Raw genomic sequence first — 25018 nt, 5'->3', positions numbered from 1 at the left:
TCCTTTGGGCAAAATTGACAACCATTTATATACATAGTATTGTGACAGGCGGTTAGACAGACATGAGCAGAGCAAGGGAGATGGACCAGGTACAGAAGGTCACCAGGGCAGAAGGCCCGGGATGTCTAGCAACAGGCAAAACTGGGAAAATAAAGACCTTGTCCCAGGGTAACCTTTCCTCCCCTAGCACATCACTGGTCAGCAGTTTAGACCCCTTGACTTTTCTTCCCTGGAGACAACATCTTGGCCTCAGTTGTATTTCTGCCCCAGACCCAGAAAAGCAGCAAAACCAGACAATTGAATCCTTGGCTGCCTCAGGACCAGCTGTATTGATTAATGACATCTCTGCTCTGGCACTGACCAATCAGTGGAGACAAGGACCCTGAAAAGACACTCCTGGAAAGCTGATAAATATTGTATTAAAATCCTCCCCTGGGACATCCCCTAAAATCTCCACGCTGAAAACACCTTAGAACAGAGGACCCAGGGTGCTCTCCTTCCTGGGAGCACATCCAGGCCTTTCCCCTCCCTCTCCCCCTCTTTTTCCCTCAGGCACACTTTCTTTGCCTCTTTCTTTCTCCTAGGCTCCAAGGGCCTTTTTCTTTTCCTCTGTAACTTATTCCTGAGCCCATTTCTTCTGCTTACTTCTACATCTATAACTTTCTAAATAAAGTCTCTCTTAATATTTTCAGTCTTTGCTCTCAGTTCTTTCCTATCTGGAACACAAGTATTGAGGTCGCTGAACTAGGGTCTAGTCTGACCCCATGGGTCTAACATCTGGTGTCATTCTCACTGCCACCAACCAGGATGTCTTGATTTTGAATTTTGGAATGTTTTAAATACATGTTCAAGTGTTCAACACAAATAAAAGAATCTCAAAACTATTTTTACAGATCAGAGATTCCAGCCCTTTCATTATTTAGATGGGGAAACTGAGGTTCAAAGAGGTCCAAGGCCACAGCTTGCTAACAATAAAGCCAAGACTCAAACCAAGCTGGGACTCTCATTCAACCATAATCCAAAGTCCCTCTTGTGTTCCAGAGTCTTACAGGAAGTTGCAATCTATAAAGAAGCCTTCCCACCTTACTGACACTGGTGTTTATGCATACACTTTGCTGGGCAGCAGATGACTGTTGCTGAGACTTGTAGGTGAAGGGCTGGGACCCAAAAGACAAGCTAGGTGCTCTGGGTTGTCTAAGTCAAGGCTCACTGGATTTTAAGCTATTAGGGGAATTAATGATTCAGGAGCATGTGGAGCACCCACCTCTACCTTCCATAGGGTTGGAATCTTCTAGAGATGCTGTATATAGTGAAGGAGGGAAATGGCTATTTTTTAAAGATGGTGGTAGTTCCCTAGGAGTTCATTTTACTATTTATTATTCCTTAAATAGCATAACCTCATTATATTTACTTTGTAAAGTGATTTTATAATACATTTCACATTTTAAAGTATTTCATAATAAAAAAATTTCAAAAGGAAACAAAATGTGGGAGGGAAGACAAAGACCAGTAAGTGTGGCGAAGCTGCCACTTGAGAGAAGTGGGAGGTGAGCAGACATGATCAGCATGGTTTGTCTGACTTGTGCGGTACCATGGTAGCTGTCCCCAAATTTTGGTTCTCATTGTCATATGAGGAGTTGGAGTCATATCTCACACTCTATACTCAGAAAAATGCTAAATATTAGAAATGCAACCAAAATTGAAGGAAACAGGAGATAGTTATTTTGTAACCTCAGAGTGAGGAGGACTTTTAAATTATAATTCAAAATCCAGAAGTCACAAAATAAAGACTGGTAAATATGAGTACAAAAAATAAAAATCTTCATGGAAAGAGAACTCATCCACAAACTTAAAAGGCAAACAAGAAAACTGGGAAAAACCTTTATAATCACACCACATATAATGTGCTCATTTCTCTACTATACAATTAAAAAAAACCCTAATAAACCAATGGAAAAAAATAAATGTTGACAAAAAGACCACAATGGAAACAAACAAAACCATACCTGTGGCTAAAATGGGGAGACATAAAAAATGTGTCTTTTCTGATATGTACTAAAATTGAACATACATTCTATAGCTTAGCGCTTCCAGTCTTGGGTATACAGCAAGAGAAAGGTACTCACTTGTGCAACAAAATAGATGTGAAAATGCTGTTTGAAACATTACACATTACACAGCCTCATTGGGACACTACACAAATGTTCATCAAGACTTGAAGAGACAGAAGAATTTGTGCTGTATCCCCACAATGAAATTCTATACAGCAACGAGAATGAGAGAACTGGAATATGCAACCATCTCATAAACAAAATGCTGAAAAAGAAAATAGCCAACCCCGCCCCCCCAATATGGGATGTTTTTACTTATATGTTGGAATAACAGGCAAAGAGAACCTACTTTGGAAGAGAGGATGGTCCACACAAAATAGTGACTGGAAGAGGCTGTGGTAGTAGGGGGTAGGTTCTGGCAATTTGGTGAGGTCTTGTTAATTGACCTTGAGGAATCAGTTTGTACAAAGTCATCAAACAGTAAACTCAATATTTACATAGTTTTCTGCATTTTCAGCTTTGTAAAACATTTTGAAAAATGATTGGAATCCAGGATGAGCAGTGTGTCAATGAAGTTTGGATAAGGAATGGACTCAACATCTAAATAAATTCTGTCCTAGCCCCTGCCAAGATACCAAAGAGATTCCAGAGACTGAAAGGACAAACTGCTATCAGCCAAAGCTCTTGGGAAATTATGCAGAGACCTGGGTTTGGTGGTTTCGAGGAGGCCCCCTCGGCACCCCCAGACACAAAGGAGTTTTGAGGCCTTTGCACTGGGCCTGCAGGAACAGCCCAGAGGACAAGGCTTTGGATTCAGGAGAATGCAATAGAGTAACATTTTGCTTGTCAGGAATTCCTGGTGATTGGGACAATGCACGTAAGTTAATTTTCTGGATAAGTAAAACTTTCCTCATTAAACAGCTCTTTTATTTAAAGCAGAATCATTTTTAGCGAAACCCTTTCAAAAACACATTTCACACATCCCTGATATTTTGGTAAGTCCACAGAATAGAATTTAACCTTTACACCAAATTACAGCAGTAACAATTAGGCCTTCTCTTTATGCCAGGCAATTTCTAAAATGCTTTCTTGCACATTTTCTCATGAAACCCCTGTGAATTAGTTCCCAGTATTATTCTCATTTATATATGAGATTGAGAGCCATTAAAACACTGTCCAAGTTCATACAGCAAGTAACAGCAAGGAAGAAGGAGATGCATATTCTAGCTTCACAGCCTGAACTAACCAACCACTGTGCTCTCTTCTCTTTACAGCTTCAGTTATTTTGCATATGCTATCACAATGCCACAGGTACTCAAGAATATTAGGTATAACTGTACAGAGATTGAGTTCTCATTGCTTTTCTCTTTGTATTGCCTTTCTCCTTTATCAAAGTTACACTGTTTGTTTTCACATAAAACCATACCCCCAAACTCCTACTGTAAAATTGGCTAAAAATCTATAGCATTGTGGTTTTACCACTTTAAACAAACTCTCAATCTCCTTAGACCTTTCTGTGAGGAGAGAGAGAGAGAGAGAGAGAGAGAGAGAGAGAGAGAGAGAGAGAGAGAGGGAAAGAAAGAAAGAAAGAAAGGAAGAAAGGAAGAAAGAAAAGGGCCCCCAAATGGAGTTTCTTATGCCAAGCCCAACATCGGCAAATCAAGACTTGATTGCAGTTTCAGCTTCTCCCCAGGAATGTGACCTTTAACCAGTCAATCTGGAATTGCCTGGTCAGCACTAGTGGGGTAATCTGCCTGCCTACATGCCCCTCCCCAGAGGAAAGTGATCTGGCCTGAAATGGTCCACTCTTTGCTAGAAATTACTTTTCCTGCCCTCTTCTGCCTATAAAAACCTTCCATTTTGTACAGATCCTTAGAACTCCCTTTTAGTTGCTAGATGGGATGCTGCCCATTTAATGAATCATTGGATAAACCCAATTAGATCTTCAAATGAACAGTGGGGGTTCAGAATGAATCACCCCAAGATGTCCCACTCTGGCATACAGATTATTTTGAGCTAAAAACAACTGAGGCCCAGAAGGCTCAGGATGAAACTTTGTCCCCCACCTTACCACCCCAAAGAATTTAAGATAAAGAACCTGCTCTAAAAAGGGAGATATCATCATTGGTAACTACAGTTTAATATGAACTTGGTGCAGTAGACAAAGAGGAACCTACCAAAACTCATCTGATCAAAGTCCTTCTTCCCTGTGTCCCACTGTTTCAAGATGGCTCAGCAAACATTTGTTTACTAAACATTAACTTTTTTTCATCCCCTTGTAAACTGTCTTACTTCCTTTTGAAGTCCTGGACCCCTACTCCCTACTCCTTAGTCCAGAATGACACATATACTTCCCTTTGCCTCACTGTCTTTGGAATTCTCATGCTTATGTGAATTTCCTGTGCACATGTACTAAACTTGATTTTCTCCTCTTAATCTACCTTATGTCATTTTAATTATTCTCCCAGCCAGAAGAACTCAGTTGAATTTTGTTTTGTGTTTTTTTTTAACATTTCTATTTGGGTAAAATAGCCCATGGAGTTGGACCAACTTCTTTATCAGTTTAAGAAACCCCACTGGTTCTCTGCACTTCACAGTGTCCTGGATTTGCTTTTCCTTAACACAACTCAGAAGGAAACCTGTGATGCTCATCAGGTTAACAAAAGCAGCCCCTAACTGGGGTCCATCTTAACTGCATAGCCCTCTAATGGGGGCAGATAAGCACCAATACATGCAGAGAGTAATTTTCTATAAGGTTTATCAGCTGACAGGCCTGCAGAGAAAAAGAAACCAACATCCTTACCCTGTTTTCAAGCTGACCAAGGCGTCCTCTACTCCCTTCTGATTAAATTTGGTCATGTACTGATGCATGTAGGGGTAGTTATTCCGAATGTTTCTTTCGGTGCTGCCGTTAGGCACTGTGCCAAATCGAAAAGGTGGGGAATAGTCATGAGGTCTCTGAAACTGGAGAGAGAGAGACAGAGACAGACAGAGAGAAAGATAAAAAAAGGAGAAAGAGGAGGAGGAAAAGAAGTCAGCCATCACCTTACCTTGTGTGAGTTAAACATATGCATGCATTAACACAGCAAAAACACAATCATTTTTGTGCTTCTTAATCACATCTTCCACTGGTCTGTGAGCTCCAGTGTCTTGTTCCATGCTGTTCCTGTGTACATACTGACTGAATATGCAAAAGATACCTGTCGGACTGAATTTTTTCATGCCATTATAGACAGTAGCCTAGTGGTAGGCACTGGGAAGCTGGAAGAGCTCAGGAAATGCTGGTTGAGCAGGAATGAAGTTATTTTAGTTCAGTTAATTTATCCATCTTATGATGAAATCTGTGATCCTCACCCATCACTCCCTTATGTCAACTCCATTTACAACGACCTTCACTTCACCCAGAAAAGAGGAAGGGAAGCAGAATTTGCCACCCCAAAATATGTTTCTTTGACACAAGGATTATTTGGGGGTGGTTACTTTTAAGAAACAGTAGACACAGGTGTAGCTCTGAAAACCAAGTAGAAGTTAACCCTTTTGTGAGAGATATTTACATTTATTAAGAGAATCTTTATTTGTAAGGGCATCTTTTTCTCTGTACCAGGAAGAGGAAGATGACTAAATCTCTTATAACTCTTATAGGTGGAGAAGGCAACTGACTTAAGTCTGCATAACAACCAAACCCTTGTTAACTGTGTTTTTCCTGGTAACCTCCCATAATCTGCCTCCCTACATCATCTTTTGTCTTTAGCTGGAGATGGTATTCAAAGTCATGGCTTGGGCTATTTAAGGGAGTTACTCAGTTTTCTTGGGTATCTCCCCTGCATACAGATGCTATACTTGTTATTAAATTTGTTTGCTCTTCTCTTGTTAATCTGCCTTTTATTATGAGAGTGGGGCAGTTCTCAGCCTAAAACATAGAAGGGTAGAAGGAAAGTTATCTTTTCCCTATAACGACTATATGTTGCCATCAATTCATCCTTTACCCACTCATTCATCTATACATGTGATATACTCATTGGAGGCCTAACATACTCCTGGCATAATGTCAGGCTTATGAAGATTTGTTGAGCTGATGTCCCTACTCATTAGCATTAACTTCCTGGGGGTGTCCATGTTGCATATGGTCCTCCAGCCTTCATGAAAGCTCGTTGTCCATGCTCCACTAGTCTCCCATGATTGGCTGATACTATCCATTCACAACTTCAGTGTTTGGGGCAACCTAACCAGATTAGGAGTCGAGAGAACTGGGCCTGAGTCTGCAAAACACAATGAAAATCTGGAGGCAACACAGGTCAATGGCTACAAGTCTGAGCTCAGGTTCACAGGTTGCAAAAATCAGGTTTTATCACTTACAGGCTGTGGGATCTTAGATAAATCACTTCATTTCATCCTGCCTCCATTTATTGTCCACCTGTAGGGTGGGAAACATATCGGTACTTCTCCTGTGGGGTCAATGGGAAGATCTAAAATTGTAACATTTGTCAAGTAATTAGAATAGTGTCTGAGGCAGAGCAAGCACTCAAAAATAAAACTATTATTATTTTTCACTTTTACTGTCATTATGGGCAAAAAAAGAAACTTGGGCCTCAATTTTCTATGAAATATATAATTCTGAAACTTGAAAGTGATGAAAATAAGACCATAAGCTAAGGTCTGAACTCCATTGTTCCTCAGAGACTGTACTAATAATCCCTTCTCTTAGAGGCCATGACCTTGAGACCCAGAGAGGGAAAGGACCCCCAAGCAGTTCCATGGTGAAACCAGGACTAGAATGCACAGGTCTCTCAGACTTCCAGGCCATCATGTCCTTCGAAGAACTGAGAACTGCTGGAGAAAGCATGCAAATTTACCCAGAGTTGGACCAACCAGAAACACTATTTTTTCCCAGACTTCATTTCACTGTTAATTAAAATTTCCAGTTGAAAACCATTTCCCCTAAATTAGGCATGCTGCTGCTTAATATTAGCTGCCACAACAGCATTGGAGGGAAGTGGCCATACATTGTCCAAAGGAGATCTTCCTGCTGGGTGCCTTGGCTGGGAGTGTGTGTGGGTCAACAGCAAAATGCTCTTTGCACTCATTCCAGCAAGCAGCTCCTCAACTCAACAGTGAAAGAGTAGGAGGCCTGAGCCCAGACTCGTCTATATGGCAGCTGCCTGCTCTGGGAGGCAGAAGCAATAGCACTGTTCATAAATCTACATGTTGTAGCAGCAGGTCCCAATCTCCAGAGATATCCAGTGATAGCCAATTTGACGAACTGTCTTCCACTTCACTCCCCATCTGTTGCAGGGGAGCCGAGCATGTCTTTTAGATTCTCTTTCTTCCCTGTCTCTGGTTTGCACGGTGATGTGTGCAACGTGCAGATAATCAGCCTCTGGGATGAATTTTCATAACCCTTTGGCCTTGATTGTACCATCTCCCACACAAGACTCAGCCCAGATCAAGATCCAGAAACCTTTCCCACAAGACTAAAGGCTGTCAAACTTTTTACAGCATGGCTCACAATACATTTCGCACTGACACCTTGTATACACACACACACACACACACACACGCCACTTCATAGTACTCACTCTTTCTAAGTGTGATAGACTTGACAACATCCTTTATGTTCTGGGGTTTTCAAATGGTCACAACCCTTAAATTAATTTCATGGCTCACTAAAGAGTCAACATCTAGTGTGAAAAACAGGGGCAAGCATGACTCATCTCCTGAGTCCCAGGCTTTTGCCTCAAGGACACGCTGTTTCTTGTAGGAATGATTTCTACTGCAGCTTTCTCTCAGAAACATTCACGGGCAAGCAGGAAGACACAAATGTGGGCTTTAGCAAAGGAAGGGATGATGTACTGCCAGTAGGACCAGAGAGCCATCTAATCACAGTGCTCAGAGTCAGCGAACTCCTCACAGTTTCTTTCTCGAGGCTGCCCTCGTTGTTCACATTAACCGGCTTCACCTTAACTTGGACTTAGAGTGTTTGGCTGCATCTGCCACTTAGGAATGCAGTCATTTTGAGCAGCTGCTTAAGTTCTCCAAGCCTCAGCTACTCTGTCTGTAAATTAGGGATTGCTTTTGCAATTAATCACAAAATGCCTGAAAGACTTCCTAGCATGCTTGATATACATCACATCATCACCTGTTGTTGCCCAGAGTGACCTTAGCCAAATAATTGAGCCAGTTTCCTTCCAACGTGGAGAAGAGAGGATTAGAGGCTTATAGTCTAATTTTTTTTCCCATCTCATCTGTGGTCAGGTCTGAAAGTCATCCAAGTGAATAAGATATGGCAAGCACTTTATGATGGAGGAAGTAGAGATGCAGTTCTGGGAAATAAATTGTTTAGGAAAAATGTGGCCATTGACCAGGACATTTCTTTGTTCTTCTTATGAACCAAAGCTACACATTTATTAAAAATATCTGTCTTCTGTGGCTGTAAATTAGCAACCCTGGTGACTAGAGCCCCTATTTCTAGTACAGTCTTCTCCCATTGGCAAAGCTCCGCATGTTCCTGCTGTCAGCATCAGATACCTATGGCCCTTCAGGGGCAGGGTAGGCTCAGAGGCCTCCATTTATTTAGTAAATCTGGTGGACCAGGATCATGGGCAGTGTAACTGCAGTACCTGGAGACAGCCCGACTTCACAGGAACCAGGGGCAGTTCCCTGGATTCCCTACATTGCTGTCACCAAAGGCCAACCCAGTGCAATATTACTTTAGACTCCAGAAGTGAGGAATGGTTTGAATCAGGCAGGGGTGATTATAAAGAGAAGGAGGAGAGAGATGAAGAGAATGGCAGGGAAAAAGCAGTAGATAATTTCTAATCCTCATGTCAACCTTGCCAGAATGGTATTAATACCCTTCCTTCTCTGTGTGAAACTAAGCCTTGAGGGATACTACATTCTAAAAGCCATATAACCATTGTAAGGCAAGGCCAGGATTTACACCCAAGTGCATTTGACCCCAAATATGACATTGCTTTTCCCACTACATTAATCAGCCTCCCAGCAATGGGTTTCCCCTACCATAGTGATTCCCATCATTTTGGATTTCCAATTTTCCTTTAATAATTCCTAGGGGAGCATCTACCAATGAATTCACCCTGTTGTAATTTAAACCATGGTGTGCTCATCTGACCACACCATGGGCTCCAAAGGTGCTTCTTTACAGCAAGCACTAGTATTGCAAATGTTATACATGTATTCATGATTTAAAAGAAAGAGAGAAAACCCACTTGTGTACAGAATTAAAATAAATTGATTCAATATAGATTTTTATTGTGCAGACTTTCTTGGTATACCTGCTATTAATCATCTGGGAGGATTTAGCTTATTTACTCCAAGAATTTTGCTATTTATCTAATTGTACCAAACATTTAATTAAAAGAGCTACCTGCTTGCTGCTAATGCTCTGAGGTTGGAAACTGAGCTGTATCCAATGAGGATGTACTATCTGGTACTAGGTGTTTCCAAATCAGAGAAGGTCAGTTAAGTTATTAGTGGTTCTAATTAGTTTTCCCACAAGTGGCCATATTATTTAGAACCAAAACTATGCAGCAAGGGATTTTTCCCCCCTAGCCTTTGAAAATAGCATCAAAAAAGGCAGAATAGACTGCTGATGATTTTCTGGAAAAATCCTCACATCCAGGACATGGCTCCCCAGTGCTTCTATTGCACCTCCCATCACTGCTTCTGGAAACTGTACTTCTGCTCCCACAATATGATAGAATATTGTTACAGGGCTTTGTGTCTGAAGGAGTCTCACAGGCTACAAGGTACATTCATGTTTTCAGTCTCCTTTTATCCTCCTACAACTACGATTCCCAAATTTACAGAGAGGAGTAAGGAGACACGGACAGGTTACATGATTGTGAAAGCATCACAGAGCCTGTGTATGGTGGAGAGGAAACAGGAACTCAGCTTTCCCAGCTGAGAGCAGGGTTTTTCTGCTGCCTCACAGATGCTGTATGATTTAGGCGGAGCTTGGCCACAAGTCAAGCCTGAGCCTAGGAACTGCATGAACATGATTTATTAAGGAAGGATTCCAGGTCAAACCAGAAGAGAGAGGAGGAAGGAGGTCAGGAAGAGACAGGAAGTCAACCAAGGGTATAATTTGAGGCAAAGTCTTAGTCTCAGCTTGATCTAGCAGGGAGCTCTGGAGAGTAAACTGTTCCTGAGTTTGTGCTGCCTGGAGGCAACAGAACAGCTGGGCTTGTGTGCTCTCACACGGGTTAGTGGTTGGTTACAGGCAACTGAAAAAATTGAGGAACTTAAATCCCAGGCATTTACAGTTCCTGTGCCCACCGGCAATGATCCTGTGAAGATCCCTTGTCTGAGTCTTTATCAGCCAAGGTGGGGCTGGCACACAGAGCTGGAAGAGGGATCTCAGGGCAGCCAGGTGGGTGTCAACAGTATCCACACACTGATTGCTTCATTCAATCAGCAAGTATGACCTGAGCACCCACTGACTGCCAGACTACTCTTTCATACATACTCTCCTGCTATCCCCTACCCCAAATTAATTTTTATTTTTTAAATTTTAATTGAATTTTTGGGGTGATATTGGTTACTAAAATTATGTAAGTTTTAGGTGTACAGTTCTATAATACATCATCTGTATACTGTATTGTGTGTTCACCACCCCAAGTCAAGTCTCTTTTCATCACCAATTATCACCCCTTTACTCTCTTCTACATCTCCTCACTCCTCTTTCTCTCTGGTAATTATCATACTGTTGTCTGTGTCTATGAGGTTTTTTTTTCTTAATTCCTTCACCTTTTCATCCAGCCACCTCAAACCCTCTCCTCTCTGACAGCTGTCAGTCTGTTCTCTATGAGTCTGTTTCTATTTTGTTTGTTAGTTTTTTGTTCATTAGATTCCACATATGAATGAAATCACATGGCATTTGTCTTTCTCTGACTGGCTTATTTAGCATAGTGCTCTCCAGGTCCACCTTTTGTGACATCATTCACTGTCAAAAAAGGTGAGATTTCCTTTTTTTTATTCCATTGTGTAAATGTACCACAGTTTTTTTATCTGCTCACCTGCTGGGCACTTGAGCTTCCCAAGTCAATTTTAATCTCATCAGTTTTATTTCCTCTACAACACTCATTTCTGCCTGGATTTTTCTTCTCTGTTTACACTTACTTATTTGTTGTTTATTTCTTTCTATTAGAATTTAAGTTTCATGGGAGCACCAGCTCAGGTTGCTAAGTTCACTACAGTGGCCAGGAAAGACAGTCCCAAGTGGTGAAACTTTCAGGTTTCTCTGAGACCTGAAAGTCAAAGGGGAGCCAGCCATGAGAATGGGAGGAACACTGGAGGCAGAGGACATAGAGTGCAAGGGCACTGTGTTGGAAATAAACTTGGAGTTTTTAAGGAATGGAGAGGGGCCTTAATGTGGTAGAGAGAGGGGATATTTGGTGTAGGGCAAAACACAAAGGTCTTTGTCACCATGGTATGTAGAATGGCATTTACTCAAATTACAGTGGGAAGTCATCAGAGAGAGAACAACCATTTCCAAGAGTGATGGCAATTTTGTGAAGGTGACTCATCCCAACCCTTCAGTATCTCTCTGATGACAGGCTCTCTGTACCCCTTTCAACCACAGGCAGATAACACGGATAAGCTGCTGGGCTTTTCACAGACTGATTTTCTATTCAGTAGTTTATTGATGAATGCCAAAAGCATATATGCAGACTTATGTCAACAAGGCATGATGGTGCGATTTTATAAAGAGAAACAAATTATCCACACACAAGACAGCAGATCTTTGCAGCGGTGCAATCTCCATACTGCTGAGCATAGCAAGACAGGATTTGTTTCCTGAATCTAGAGAATTTCAATAGCAGGATGCACCCGGTTTACCTCCTTTCTTCCTCTGTGTGCATTTCTGAATAGCTGCTCACACCCCAAAACCCTCCTTGCATTTCAGTGGAGGATGAGAGCAGGTGTTACCGCTCTCAGCTTACTGATGTAAGCATAGCCCCATGAGGGAGGGTTGGAGGTGTGTCTGACTGAAAGGAACTGGTAGGAAATGAAAAGCTATGCTCCCTTCGTGTCCCTTGAAGACATTTCAGGAGAGTCAGGAGTGCTGACAATGGAGCTGATCAGCCACAGAGTAAAAAGGAGCTGTCAGCTTTCTCTCTCTGTATGGCTTCAAGATGACTTTTTTTTAAATCATAGATAAAGAATCCAAGGCATGGTGTCTATAAGACCCTCCTCCAAGATCACAGAACCAGGAGACACCGACAGCCTAGAGCACCCCACTTTGCTCCACGTTTCTCCTTGTCCAGGCTAGTGGATCTTCCTCAACGTCACATTCTCCTTGAAAGGGTGAGCTCCAGCCTGAGCTAGAACATGCCCTGAGTCACAGAGCCTCATCACTGGCAAGATCATATAACTATGAACAATGAGCCTGTGGAGAAATGGCTTCCAAGTTAGATCTGGAATCTTTCAGACCTGGGAGGCCTATGTTTACAGTTCTGTTCCTAAAATTTTTAGAACTATACCAATTTAAATTGAGAGAAAAACAATCCTCTGGCTTTGTGCTTTTGAGTGGATGGGTTTGGATGATAGAATCCGAATCATTTCCTTCCAAGAGAAGAGCATTTATGATAAACACCTCAGGCAGAGATGTAAGCAAGGTGACCTTACCTTTTTGTCACTGAGGCCAGTTACTTGGTCCACAAATTCCTCCTGGATCATAAAAGCAGCCAGATTGGCTGTGTAGCTGGCTAGGAATATGACGGCAAAGAAGGCCCACACGGACACCATGATCTTGCTTGTGGTGCCTTTAGGATTCTGGACAGGCACGGAGTTATTGAACACCAGGCCCCAAAGGAGCCATATAGCTTTCCCAATTGTAAAAGAAGGCCCATGGGGTGCTGCAAATGACAGAAAGGACATTCTCAGTGTTTTCTGAGTGTTTACTGACTTCATGATGGCCACTGGCCCCACTGAAGTTGCTAGAAGATGGAATTACACCACAGTTGCACCTCTCCATTGCCTCAGAACCACAGCTACAATATCTCCTTTTTTCTATACAAATTAGCATTTGTCCCATATTTCTATCTAGCTGGATTTTTGCCAGGTTTCTTTAAAGAAAAAAAAAGGAAGAAAAAATGATTATGCAAAATGTGGGTTTGAATGAGAAGTAGTGTTATGACCTATTTTATATTTATATTTGATTTCTATTGGTGGGGCAATCTCCTCAATAAATGTACAAAAAGCTTTTACAGAAATGTGTGCATGGGGACAGCTCCAGTATTCACTTGATATGCTATCACATAAGAACCATGCAATTCAGTGGCACTGGTGTTTGGTATTCTAATCTAATTGTCCCTAGCATTTGCTCCTATTCAAATTCAGATGTACAGTGTTCACAATATAAGAATTAAACCCAACTACAACTCTCTCCAAATGGAAACATTAAGGAACAAAGCAATAGAGCTTAATTCTCCAAACACTTCACAAATGGAAGTCAGTTGGTTGCAGGGTCATGGAAAATGAACTGTGATATTATGTTAATTCTCCTCCCCTCAGTGTACCCTTGCAACAAGTTTGTGTCCCTCTTAGGATTCTTAAATGTTCCTTTGCAACAGATTTAACTTAAGAAGAAGGACAATATGGCAAAATCTACTGGGGTGGGGAGAATGCGGGCCATAAAAAGCACATGTTAGGGTTTTCAGGTCTATTAGATTGGCCAAAAGTCCATTTAGTTTTCTATTTTTTCTGTAAAATAAAAATCACATTTTTCATTTTCACCAATAATTTTATTGATTTGGATATTTTGAGTATGTCAGTTATCTCCCACTATTGGCTTCTAGTGGGTAGAGACCAGGAGTGCTGCTAAACTTCTTCCAATGCATAAGACAGCGTCACAACAATTATTTGGCCATAATGCCAATAGTACCAAGAAACTTTGCAAACCACTTTTGACATGTTCAATCAATCATAGCACCTTCACCATACACTGCACAAATCTTTTATTTTTGCATTTCAGTTGCATTTCTACCTTTCTTGAAATAATAAAGTGTAAGTTGCTTATTTTCTTCCATCTTCAATATTAAAATGGCAATACATAAATTCATCAATTTTGATTTTTTTTAAAAATACATGTTGATATGACAGCTGTCACAATACCATATAACACAATTGTTTCAAATTAAGTTAAAGACAACTAAGCACTACTAGAGCCACTGTACGTACAAACAAACAAACAAACAAACAAACTTTTTGGCCAACTCACTATTTTGCTCAAGGGGAAAAAATCAATGTATGTCCTCATTTCATTATTAAAAAAGGCTTTCCTTTAACACAAGGTTAATTTTCATTTAAGTAAATGAAGATGTAAAAAATTGATCTGCTCAGAATTCAGTTGGAGATGCCAGCAAAGTAGGCAATAAATAAAGTAGCAGAAGAGAATTTAGAATGATGGAAGCTCTTGGCAGAGAGCCTAGAAGAGGCATGCTTTTCACACACTGGAGGTCAAACTCAGGCTACAGTAATACTTATAATATCCATACATAACACAAAAGAAAAGGCCATTAATTTTATTCTTTTCAATTTCAAGCACTCCTGTTTCTCTTTGTCCAGTTTTATGATCTTCTGGGCTTATTCCAAAGAGGCTCAGAACTCTAAAAAAATAATGAGAGTCAATCCACTTAACTTCATGAACTACTTCATTTTATTAAGAGTGCATGTTGATCCGAAGTGACAGCGATCTGGGAATCAGAAATGGGCAGTTGCAAGGGATCTGCCCAAGACTTTTGGGAATCCCTGATTCATGATTACTATTACTAGGCCATATAATTTTCCCTATAAAGTGCAGTGAAATGGAAATGAAAACCATTTTACACAAATAAACAAGTAGCTGTCATTTCCTGAGAGTTTCCACATGCTGTTGAGTAGGAAATAGAAAGCCTTGTTTTACAGTAAACTTCTAGTGTGTGATTCAGCTGAAGGAGAAATTATTGCACATGATAGGCTCTGGAAAATTTTTTATTCTCCAAGATACATCTCATATTTATCCATTTATCTCCATCTCTATTACCCCATACAAGTCCAACCACTGTAATCTTTTCTCTTGGAGAACTGTAACACCTTCCTGACTAGCCCCCTCCTTCCAATCCTGTCACCCTTTCATTGTCTTGATAGATAGCTCCAGTGACCTTCCACACTGGCCATGTTTTATCCCCTTCTTCCTTCCTACTATATGTTGAAGAAAACCTGAAATACTTACCATCGTCAATAGTCTGCCTTTCTGATTTCATCTTAATACCGCTGTCCAACTCTCTCACTTACCTCTTCTCTGCTTCTTAAGCATATCAAGATTTATTTCATATCAAAGTCTTGTATTTGCTGTTCCCTCTGCATGGAATGCTTTTCCCTCAGTTTTTCTCATGATTGAAATTCCCTCATTCTTTAAGTCTTAGCTCAAATGTCATTTCTTCCAAAAGTTCTTCCCTGCTTGACCATCTTACTTAAGTAGCATCTCCATGTCATCACTTCACTTTGTTTTTTTTCCTTCTTGAGATTTATTACAATCTGTGATTATTAATTCATGTGTTTACATGTTATCTACATAACTGAATTCTCAGTTCCCTTAGGGTCAGTAAGTTTCTAGCCAGTTTACCAAATTACCCCCCTGCACCAGAACAGTGCCTGGCTCATAGTACCCACTCAACCAATAGTCATCAAATAAATGCATGAGTTCATAAACAGCACAAATTCTGATTCTACAAGGGTAAAGACCTACTCTATTCATCACCTACAGAAAATTGTCTCAGGTTCCACTCTGCTGGAGAGCTCCTTACTGGTTTTTTGCATTACCTTTTAGTGAAGACCTGGCAATTCTCCCATTTAAACGCAACATGATTTTTTATGGCATTTTTACTAGGTTTGGTTGATTGGAGATAGTTTATATAGTAATCACCACTTTTCAATGGTAAAGAAGTAGAGGATTACAATAAAACCAAGCCTCTAGTAGGTTCCCATCACCTATTGTCTGTTTCCAACACTGAATCTTCCAAGTGAGAAGAGTATGTGACAAATTAAAGTGTTTTGTTTTTGAATAACTGTTCCTTGAAGATATGTTGTCTTCTACAATCTCAAGTCATTTTTCAGGAGAAAGATTTGGTCCTGGCATCCTTCTGATATACTATCCACTTAGAATTTATGGTGCAATGAGGAAAATTCTCTCAAAATGATGTAATGTGTTTAGGTACTTGACATGAACATTGGCTTGTGTGGGAGCCTCTTAATAAGTTATAGCCAATGAATGCCTCCCAATTCAATTTCCTATCTACTGATTGCCACTTTATCAAATAAAAAGGTCACTCACTATCAAGAGGAAAATATAACTCTTTGGGGGAAAATACCATTTTATAATTATATTTATTGTCAAATGAATGCAATTATGATTCAGCACTTTGTAGAATATTCTTTAACTAGATTCTATAGAACCATTTTATTACATAGTCAAAGTTGAGAATTAGTACAATTTTAAGATTTCTTTGGAAACAGATAATTAAAATTAATTGCCAGAAAAACTTCAAATCTGCTTTCTCAACATATTGAATATCAGTAGTTTTCACCTAACAATTATGAACTCTACATTATAACAAGATGAAGTGTCTCATTTTGTTTTATCCTTCTTTTCAGATAAAATAATAAGTAATATCAATGACCCAGAACCATTTGTACAATGGTTCAGCAAGGCAAATAGAGGATAATGTGTTCCAAGTCTGAAATAGTAACTGAAAGCAAATGAAATAGCATCAATGTTGAATCATGTTTATGAAGGTGTTCTTACCTTTCCCTTTAGCTAAGTTTCTGTTGTATCCAACAGGACTGAAGTATTCAAAAACAAAAACAGCTATGGCAGACACGATGAGCAGCATCACAAACATCATCACCCAGACAGAGGCGCTGAATGGTTCTGCAGAGAAACAGGAGACATGGTCAATTCACTCTTCCTCACAACTGGGGCCAGCAAGAAGTCCAGAGGTCCACAGGCTGGCTCACTGAGAAACTTTCTTTAGTGTGAATCTGATCATTCAAAAGGAGCTAGTCATTGTTTACTCATACATTTAAACCATTCTTTATTTTACAAAATATTTGAGGTACTTTATAAAACTGTACAGAATAGAATAAAAATAGAGAAGAGCATATGACATTTTACAAATCAGGTCAAGGATAATAAAAACAAAATAGAATGGTAATACCAGGGGAGGCAGCTAGAATGCAAATAAGGAGGCCACAGGGTTCTATATAATCACAGAATCACCCAGGGAACCAAAGCTGGAGAGAAACAAGGCTAGACTCAAATAGTCAACCGTCAGGCTCCTACCAATTAGATGGGTTTTATTAGTTGTTTTCACTCTTATTTTTATATGCTGGAGGGATGAGGTACAGGATATTCCAGAAGTAAAGTGACAATTATGACCTGTTAGAAAAGGATCATAATTCATGGGGTAGATAGGACTATTGGAAAGTCCTGTCTGCCACCACTGCTAACACACTCTCCATCTTACCTTCTGTTCCAGACAGATGAGATCTACACAATTTTAGACTTTTGTTGATGTTGGTAATGGGCTTAAATGCAATTGAAAAGTCATTTGAAGACATTCCCATCATAATTCAATGAAAAAGCATCACTTAAAGAGCAGAGGGAATAAAGAAATAGATTGATAGATGATTATTTCCCCTAAAAGTAGTTTCCACTAGTTCATTTTCATGTGGAGGTCACAAGAGGGCAGACTAGGTCACAAGGTTCTAAATGTTAGAACACTCTAAAAAGGTAAGAGATATAGAAAATAACATTTCTTTTTTTTTTAAAGATTTTATTTATTTATTTTTAGAGAGGGAAGGGAGGGAGACAGAGAGAAAGAGAGAGAAACATCAATGTGTGGTTGCTGGGGGTTATGGCCTGCAACCCAGGCATGTACCCTGGCTGGGAATCGAACCTGGGACACTTTGGTTCCCAGCCCGCACTCAATCCACTGAGCTTACGCCAGCCAGGGCTGAAAATAACATTTCTATTCAATCGGATTGAGGCTATGCAAATGAGCTGAATGGAACAATTTATCTGTGTATGACATGGATTTGTTAGGAAATCAACAGGGATTAAAATTTTTCAAAATGAATATACAGAGTAGGACCAAAGTAGGTTTACAAGTTGTTCAAGAATACCTCGTTGCCGGACTTCCGGCAAGATGGAGGAATAGGTGGTTGCACCGTACCTCCTCGTACAACCAAGATTAGAAAACCAATAATTTACAAAAATAATTTACTATCAGAATAACACCCAGATCCGGCAGAGGATTTATCTGAATGGAAGTCGGGCAGCCAAGAAGTTGAAGTAGACACGTTCATCCGGACTGGTAGGAGAAGATGAGCCGGCGGGCGCGGGGTTAGCTCGGGTTGGCGGCGCGCAGAGGTCGGGGGAAGGTTTGGCGCGAAATCGGCGCAAAAGCCATCCAGTGCGCAAGAAGGCAGCGGTGATCCCTGAGTACGCAAGCTGCGGCTGGCAGACCCAGAGGGGTAGCGATTGTGGACCAGGGCAGAACTCGCGGCCCGGAAGCCCAGACAAGGGTCTGAGTCCAGGGGAACGGAACTACCGCCATTGTTTTCTCCCGCCCCGCTCCCGCTCCCGCCCCGCCCCCACTTATAACGTCACAATCTAGCGACAGGGGTGCCCAGCCCCCGGTGAGCACCTAAGACTCCGCCCCCCACCGTAACAAGAGCGACCAGACCAAAAAAAAAAAAAAAAAGGAGAGACAGGGGGAAAAAAACCCCATGTTTTCAACAGAGCAAATCAGTCCCCCAGGACTCATCCTTTTGAGCGACCAAGAATTAGCCAATCTATCAGATGTGCAGTTCAAAACACTGGTGATCAGAAAGCTCACGGAACTGGTGGATTTTGGACGAAATTTAGATAAAAGAATGCAGAATACCATAAAACAGATGCAGGAAGACACGCAGAGGAGAGCCAATAGTGAAAGGAAGGAATATGAGTCTCAAAACAATACAGTGGACCAGAAGGAAGATAGAATCAACCAAGCAGGAAAGCATGATGAAATAAGAATTCAAAAAATCGAAGAAAAGCTTAAGAACATCCAGGACACCTTTAAACGTTCCAACATCCGAATTATAGGGGTACCAGAAGGGGAGGAGCAACAAGTAGAAAAGTTATTTGAACAAATAATAAAGGAGAACTTCCCCAATCTGGCAAAGGGAACAGTCTTCCAAGAAATCCAAGGAGTGCAGAGAGCCCCAAAGAAGTTGGACCCAAGAAGAAACACACCAAGGCACATCATAATTACATTAGCCAAGGTAAAAACGAAGGAGAGAATCCTAGAAGCAGCAAAAGGTAAGGGGACAGTCACCTACAAAGGAGTTCCCATCAGACTGTCAGCTGATTTCTCCAAAGAGACCTTACAGGCAAGAAGGGGCTGGAAAGAAATATTCCAAGTCATGAAAGACAAGGACCTACATCCCAGATTGCTCTATCCAGCAAAGCTCTCATTTAGAATGGAAGGGCAGATAAAGTGCTTCTCAGATAAGGTCAAGTTAAAGGAGTTCATCATCACCAAGCCCTTATTTTATGAAATGCTAAAGGGACTTATCTAAGAAAAGAAGATAAAGAAAAGACATGTATAGTAAAAGGACAGCAAACTCACAAATATCAACAACCACACCTAAAGCAAAACCAAAAGAAACTAAGTAAACAATTAGAACAGGAACAGAACCACAGAAATGGAGGGCACATGTAGGGTTAGCAGCAGGAGGGTGGGAGGAGGAGAGAGGGGGAAAAGGTATAGAGAATAAGTAACATAGAATGTAGGTTGAAAATAGATAGGGGGAGGGCAAGAATAGTACGGGAAATGTAGAAACTAAAGAACTCATAAATATGACACATGGACATGAACTAAAGGGGGAAATGTGGGTGGGAGGGGGTACAGGGTGGAGGGGAGAGAAGGGGGTAAATGGGACAACTGTAATAGCATAATCAATAAAATATATTTAAAAAAAACAAAAACAAGTTGTTCAAATGGAAAATACAGTAATTAATAAATACTAATACAAGAACAAACTCTGTGTTTCACTTACTTACAACTGTAAACCTACTTTTAGCCCAGCCTGTATCTGTACCTGAATGCATCATTTGAAAAGAAACTGCCCTGGGACAACAATAAGCTTATAACCCTTTTCATCATAAGCAAACACTTTCTGAGAGTAAAGTGAAAGAAGCCTAATAATACCCCTTGAAGAGTAGATTTTATTATTGTTAAATTGTCTTTCTGATGGAGCTCGTAATAATCTTAAAGAACTAGGCTGATAACAGTCCACCTTATTAAAGTCTGTGACTACCTAATACAACTAGAGGTCATCATAAATTCCCATTTAATGAGATTAAGATGTAACAAGAAAATAATATAGCTGAAGCTTTAACTGTTTCAGATAATTTTAAAACTGGACAGAATGCTTTACAATGCAGTTTTGACAGTGCAAATATATTAAAAAGCAACAGGTAACAACACAAGTAACTAATGCAAGGTGAGTTTGAAGAAGTCAGCAAGACAACTGAAAATCAGCTAAATTTAGCTTAAGTAATAAATAATATTATGTCCCTAACATCATAGCAATTTAGTAATGAGGTGTACCCAAAGCAGAGGAGAAATAAATGAGTAGTTGAGATATTAAAAATTACTTAATATTCAAGAATAGAGATATTTAATTAATTCTCTAAGTTGGTATACTAATGGCACAGTGTGTCTTACCAGAGAAGGATCATTGTGATAAGCAAATGAACAAGTACATGGGAAATATTTGGTGGTATGCTCTGCACGCTGTATGCACATAACAAATTAAATAACTGTTTGATTCTAGTTACTGGTGGTAGGGGATGCTGTTCAGGGTCCTGAAAAAGGCATCCTTGTTTTCAAAACATGCACACTTACTTCTCTGATAACTTCCTTTTCTCTGCAGGTTGTGAGAAAATATTATAAAAATATTAGGGCAAATCCTTATTGAATTCTTATACTCACATTTCAGAGTCTATAAACCTGAAGTGGGCTTCATTTGGCAGTTGATTCATCCTAGTCACTAACTGGTGAGAAAATTAGGTGGAAGCTGTGCAAGTAAGTGATGCCAGATGATTTCTAACTTGACAGGGACAACATCTATCTTTTGACCTGTGAGCACAGTACAGAGCTAAAAGGATTCTGCTGCAGTATTCTGATTTTAGTAAGTTTAAGTTAGGTACCTATTAGTGCCCTGAAGGTTTGCTGTTGTCAGACACTACACTTCACGTGTGTGTGCACGCATACACACAACCCCTGCCCCCCCCCCCCAACAAAGAAAAGCATTAGAACAATGTTAAAGCACTATCTATAATGTCTAAGGAGTGAGCCAGAATTTGGATAACTCTGGATTACATCCTCTACTGGTTTAAAGCAGATGCAACATTTCTCCAAGAGGGAACATCAATCTATGAGACTCCAGGTCAGCGTTTCTTTCAATCAAAGAATACAACCTGCTTAGAAAGTCTTTAGAATTAACTGAATGGAAATATTGCAAGAGATGTCATTTCTGTCCTTGAAAAGTCACTGGTTACATTTTTACACAAAACCTCAGTGGCATTACCTACAAGGGTTTCTGATGTGAGTTAATGGGGTTTGCAGAGAAGAGAGAATAGGAAATAATGAAGAGCTGTGCAATCAGATTTTGAATGTTTTGGCTCTTCCAGATGACTGAGCCAGTGAATGGAAAAAAATGTAGCTTAGCATGGTTCATTATGACTTTGAAAACCTGCGGATAATGACCGTAAATAAAGGGTTGCACAGTCAATCGAATAGGGATGTAATTTAGTGAGTAGGAAAAATATTAAGCCTACTGTGTAAAAACAGCTTTGAAAATAGTTTCATATACCTACAATTTATTTTATTTTATTTTATTTTATTTTATTTTATTTTATTTTATAATACAGTAGGAAGAGTAGGGGGAAAGGGAAACTTGGCTAAATTTAGCAAAAATGCTTGACTTTTTATGAAAATGTTCTAATGAAGGTAAGATAAAAATCTAGAGAAATTGGATTAAGGCCAGATTCAATATCAGCGACCCATTTTTATGAAACAAGCCAATCAATATTTTTTCTCTCTGATTGAACTGGGAAAAAAGTTCTCTCTAGCTCGCTAATAATATATGTGAACAATTTGTGAAAAGAAAAAGATCTCTTTCCATAAATTCACTTCCTCCAAACTTTTCTGAACCTTTAGGGATAAAGATCCCTGTGAAAAAGTCTCGTAGAAAATAGGAGGGGAAATGACTAGGAGTAACTAATAATTATTAAGATTCTGCACATGTTGCATATTTGGATCAGTGGGTTGTGTATTTCATGGTATAATGGGACTCCTTTCTTAAGACATGGGCATTGTTATCCATCCCAGACAAAGGCACAAAAGGAACATAATGAAGTGTGAACTTGTTAATTTCTACATTATGCCAACACAGGTTATGACATTTGAAGCAAGGGTGCAAAATCATAACCCAGTGAGTGGGAGGAATTTCAACAGCTTAAATAAATTATCAAAAATGAACATAGTAAATCCATGTCTCTGTGAGCAAGGCAGTATCCAAAACCTTGTTAGTAAACATTTCACTCAAGAAAATGAAGCATAAAAAGTTTCACTAGATGCTGACAAACAAGTAAATAAAAGACAATGGGGGAATAAGATGATAGCCCTGAAGCTGGTGTCCATGAATTGGCTCTCGTCTGCAGTTTGAATTCTTTAATAGACAAAGGGATTTTAGTCTTAAAAAAATGCCATAAATTTAGTTGACCTTAATCTGTTTTCCCCTTCTTGTACAGTTTTCTTTTAGGTGTTAATATTCATCTTAACCCTCCAAATTTGGGAGAAACACTAATAGGGGAATGTCAAGGGGAAGTTAATCTAAACCCTGTGATCTTCAAGACAGCCACTATCAAAAAATATTTATGCTAGTCTAATGCTCAACACATTTTCTTTAAAAAAAATGCTTGGCTATGTTCCATGCAGTTTCAACTATTCTAGCCAGACTACCTAATGCATTTATACTGATAGTGCTAAAAAAACTAGATGATACAAAATACAAATTGACTTTGCCTAACAACAATTTTATGTAAAAACATAAATTTATAAAATAGTTGAAAGGAACATAAACAGAATTTTCTGCTTTGTAAGCCATTCAACTTAAAGGATAGTCACATTTAAAATATGACTCTATTAATCTTAAATCAGTATATATTTTTCAGACTACTTCTATTTTGTTTATTAGAGTAATGGTATAAATAATTGTTTAGTCATCATTATTTTCACTCCTATACCCAGTAAATAAGTGATTGTCATCCTAGTGAGGGATGGAGGATGGGGATGTGGATGTTCAATAACAGATTATGGGCTGATTTAAATTAACTGTGGACAGGTAGGTTTATTTTTTAAATGTCTTTAAGGCTCTAAGAAATATGTCTACTCATCTACATCCTACACAATCAAGACCAGTATCTGAATTTGTGATTGTGTTTTCAGTAGATTTTTCCCAGTTAAAGATAAATGAGAGTGGTGGGGGGAAAATAGAGACAATTGTACTTGAACCACAATTTTTTTAAAAGATAAATGAAATATATTAACTGAGGGAAAAAGTGAATTGGGATAATTCATATATGACATGCTTTGGAATATGTTGATGTGGTTAAATGGAACTGAACCAGCTCCTATCTAGGTTCCATCCTTTCAGCAAGCAAGATATCATACCCATAATTCATTTTAGCAAAGTAATAGAGACTATGAAGTTCAAATACCTAGAAAAGCAGATGGTGACACAGTGCCATTGCTTCTTGAAACCATGACACTGATCCCTGTCTCCACAAAGGGCACAGAGAAGTCCACCACTTCAGAACGTTCCTCATTGATGGTAAGTGAGCCAACTGCCATGACTGCCCGCTGATAGACCACCTGGATATAAGGCAAGAAAGCACAGTACATTAATTCATACTCCCCACATCACTGAGGCCTTCAGATCCTAAGTCCGAATGAGAGCCCATGAGATGAAAAGACAACTTACTTCACCAATCATTCCATTCCACACGTTGTTAACTTTTTTGCCATGCTTCCCATTTGTAACCAGGTAAAGGTCATAGGTAAACTTCACAGTTCTGGAGAGCTTCTTTAGGATATCGATGCAGAACCCCTTGCAGCATTTTTTAACATTCATTCCCTCATTGGTTGAATTACTGTAGAGAAAAACCCCAAGACCATAGACTATTAGTACCAGAAAATTTGTTCACAATCATTAGCTATGCTCTTCTGCTGTTTTTCACATGGGGAATTGCAGCTCAAATTGAGGAAGTGGTTTTTCCAAGGGTATGTAGTGAGTTTATGACAGCAAAAGTGGAAAGTGTTCTTAATTATGAGAGTAATCATGACAACGGCTAACATTTATTGAGTAATTACTATTGGCTATGCAGTGTGCTAAATGCTTTGTACTAATTATTGGCTTAATCTCCATGACATTTCTCTTAATTAGGCAGTATTTTTATCCCTATCATGCACTATAGGTACTGCCTCTTATTTTTAACAGTTTATAACACATATAACCTCTTTAGACCAGAGTTTAGTAATTTGATCTTAACTGAACTACAAAAATTTACTAGAAAATAGAAGAGGATGTGCAATTCACAAGGGAAGAGTTGTGCCGCATCCTATCATTGCAGACAGGGGTTTGCAAACAGAGGGACAAAGTAAGGATGGCTGGCTTAGGAAAGGCACTTTCCTTACTAAGAAAAAACACTTCAGCTAAGAATCAGGAGATGTGAGGTTTACCCCATATTTGAGGCCACAGATTTAATGCCTCACGATTGAGTCATCTGTCAAAGGAGGGCTCACTCATAACATTTTCCCTACCTACATGGCAGGAAGTATAAAACATGACAC

General features: G+C 39.7%; 1 protein-coding gene across 1 annotated transcript in view; it reads right to left on the bottom strand.

The window, feature by feature from the left end:
- Positions 1 to 25018, bottom strand: part of GRIN2A (glutamate ionotropic receptor NMDA type subunit 2A) — a 385717-nt gene that overhangs the window by 57054 nt on the left and 303645 nt on the right. The window contains exons 7-11 of the mRNA XM_028520832.2: positions 24150 to 24318; positions 23887 to 24040; positions 16858 to 16983; positions 12699 to 12928; positions 4855 to 5015 (exon numbers count right to left, since the gene is read on the bottom strand). Of these exons, the coding sequence (XP_028376633.1) occupies positions 4855 to 5015; positions 12699 to 12928; positions 16858 to 16983; positions 23887 to 24040; positions 24150 to 24318 (840 nt within the window). The remainder of the gene's footprint in view (positions 1 to 4854; positions 5016 to 12698; positions 12929 to 16857; positions 16984 to 23886; positions 24041 to 24149; positions 24319 to 25018) is intronic.

Source organism: Phyllostomus discolor, chromosome 3 (genome assembly GCF_004126475.2).
Source record: "Phyllostomus discolor isolate MPI-MPIP mPhyDis1 chromosome 3, mPhyDis1.pri.v3, whole genome shotgun sequence".
NCBI lineage: Eukaryota > Metazoa > Chordata > Mammalia > Chiroptera > Phyllostomidae > Phyllostomus > Phyllostomus discolor.
This window is presented reverse-complemented; position numbering and strand designations above follow the sequence as displayed.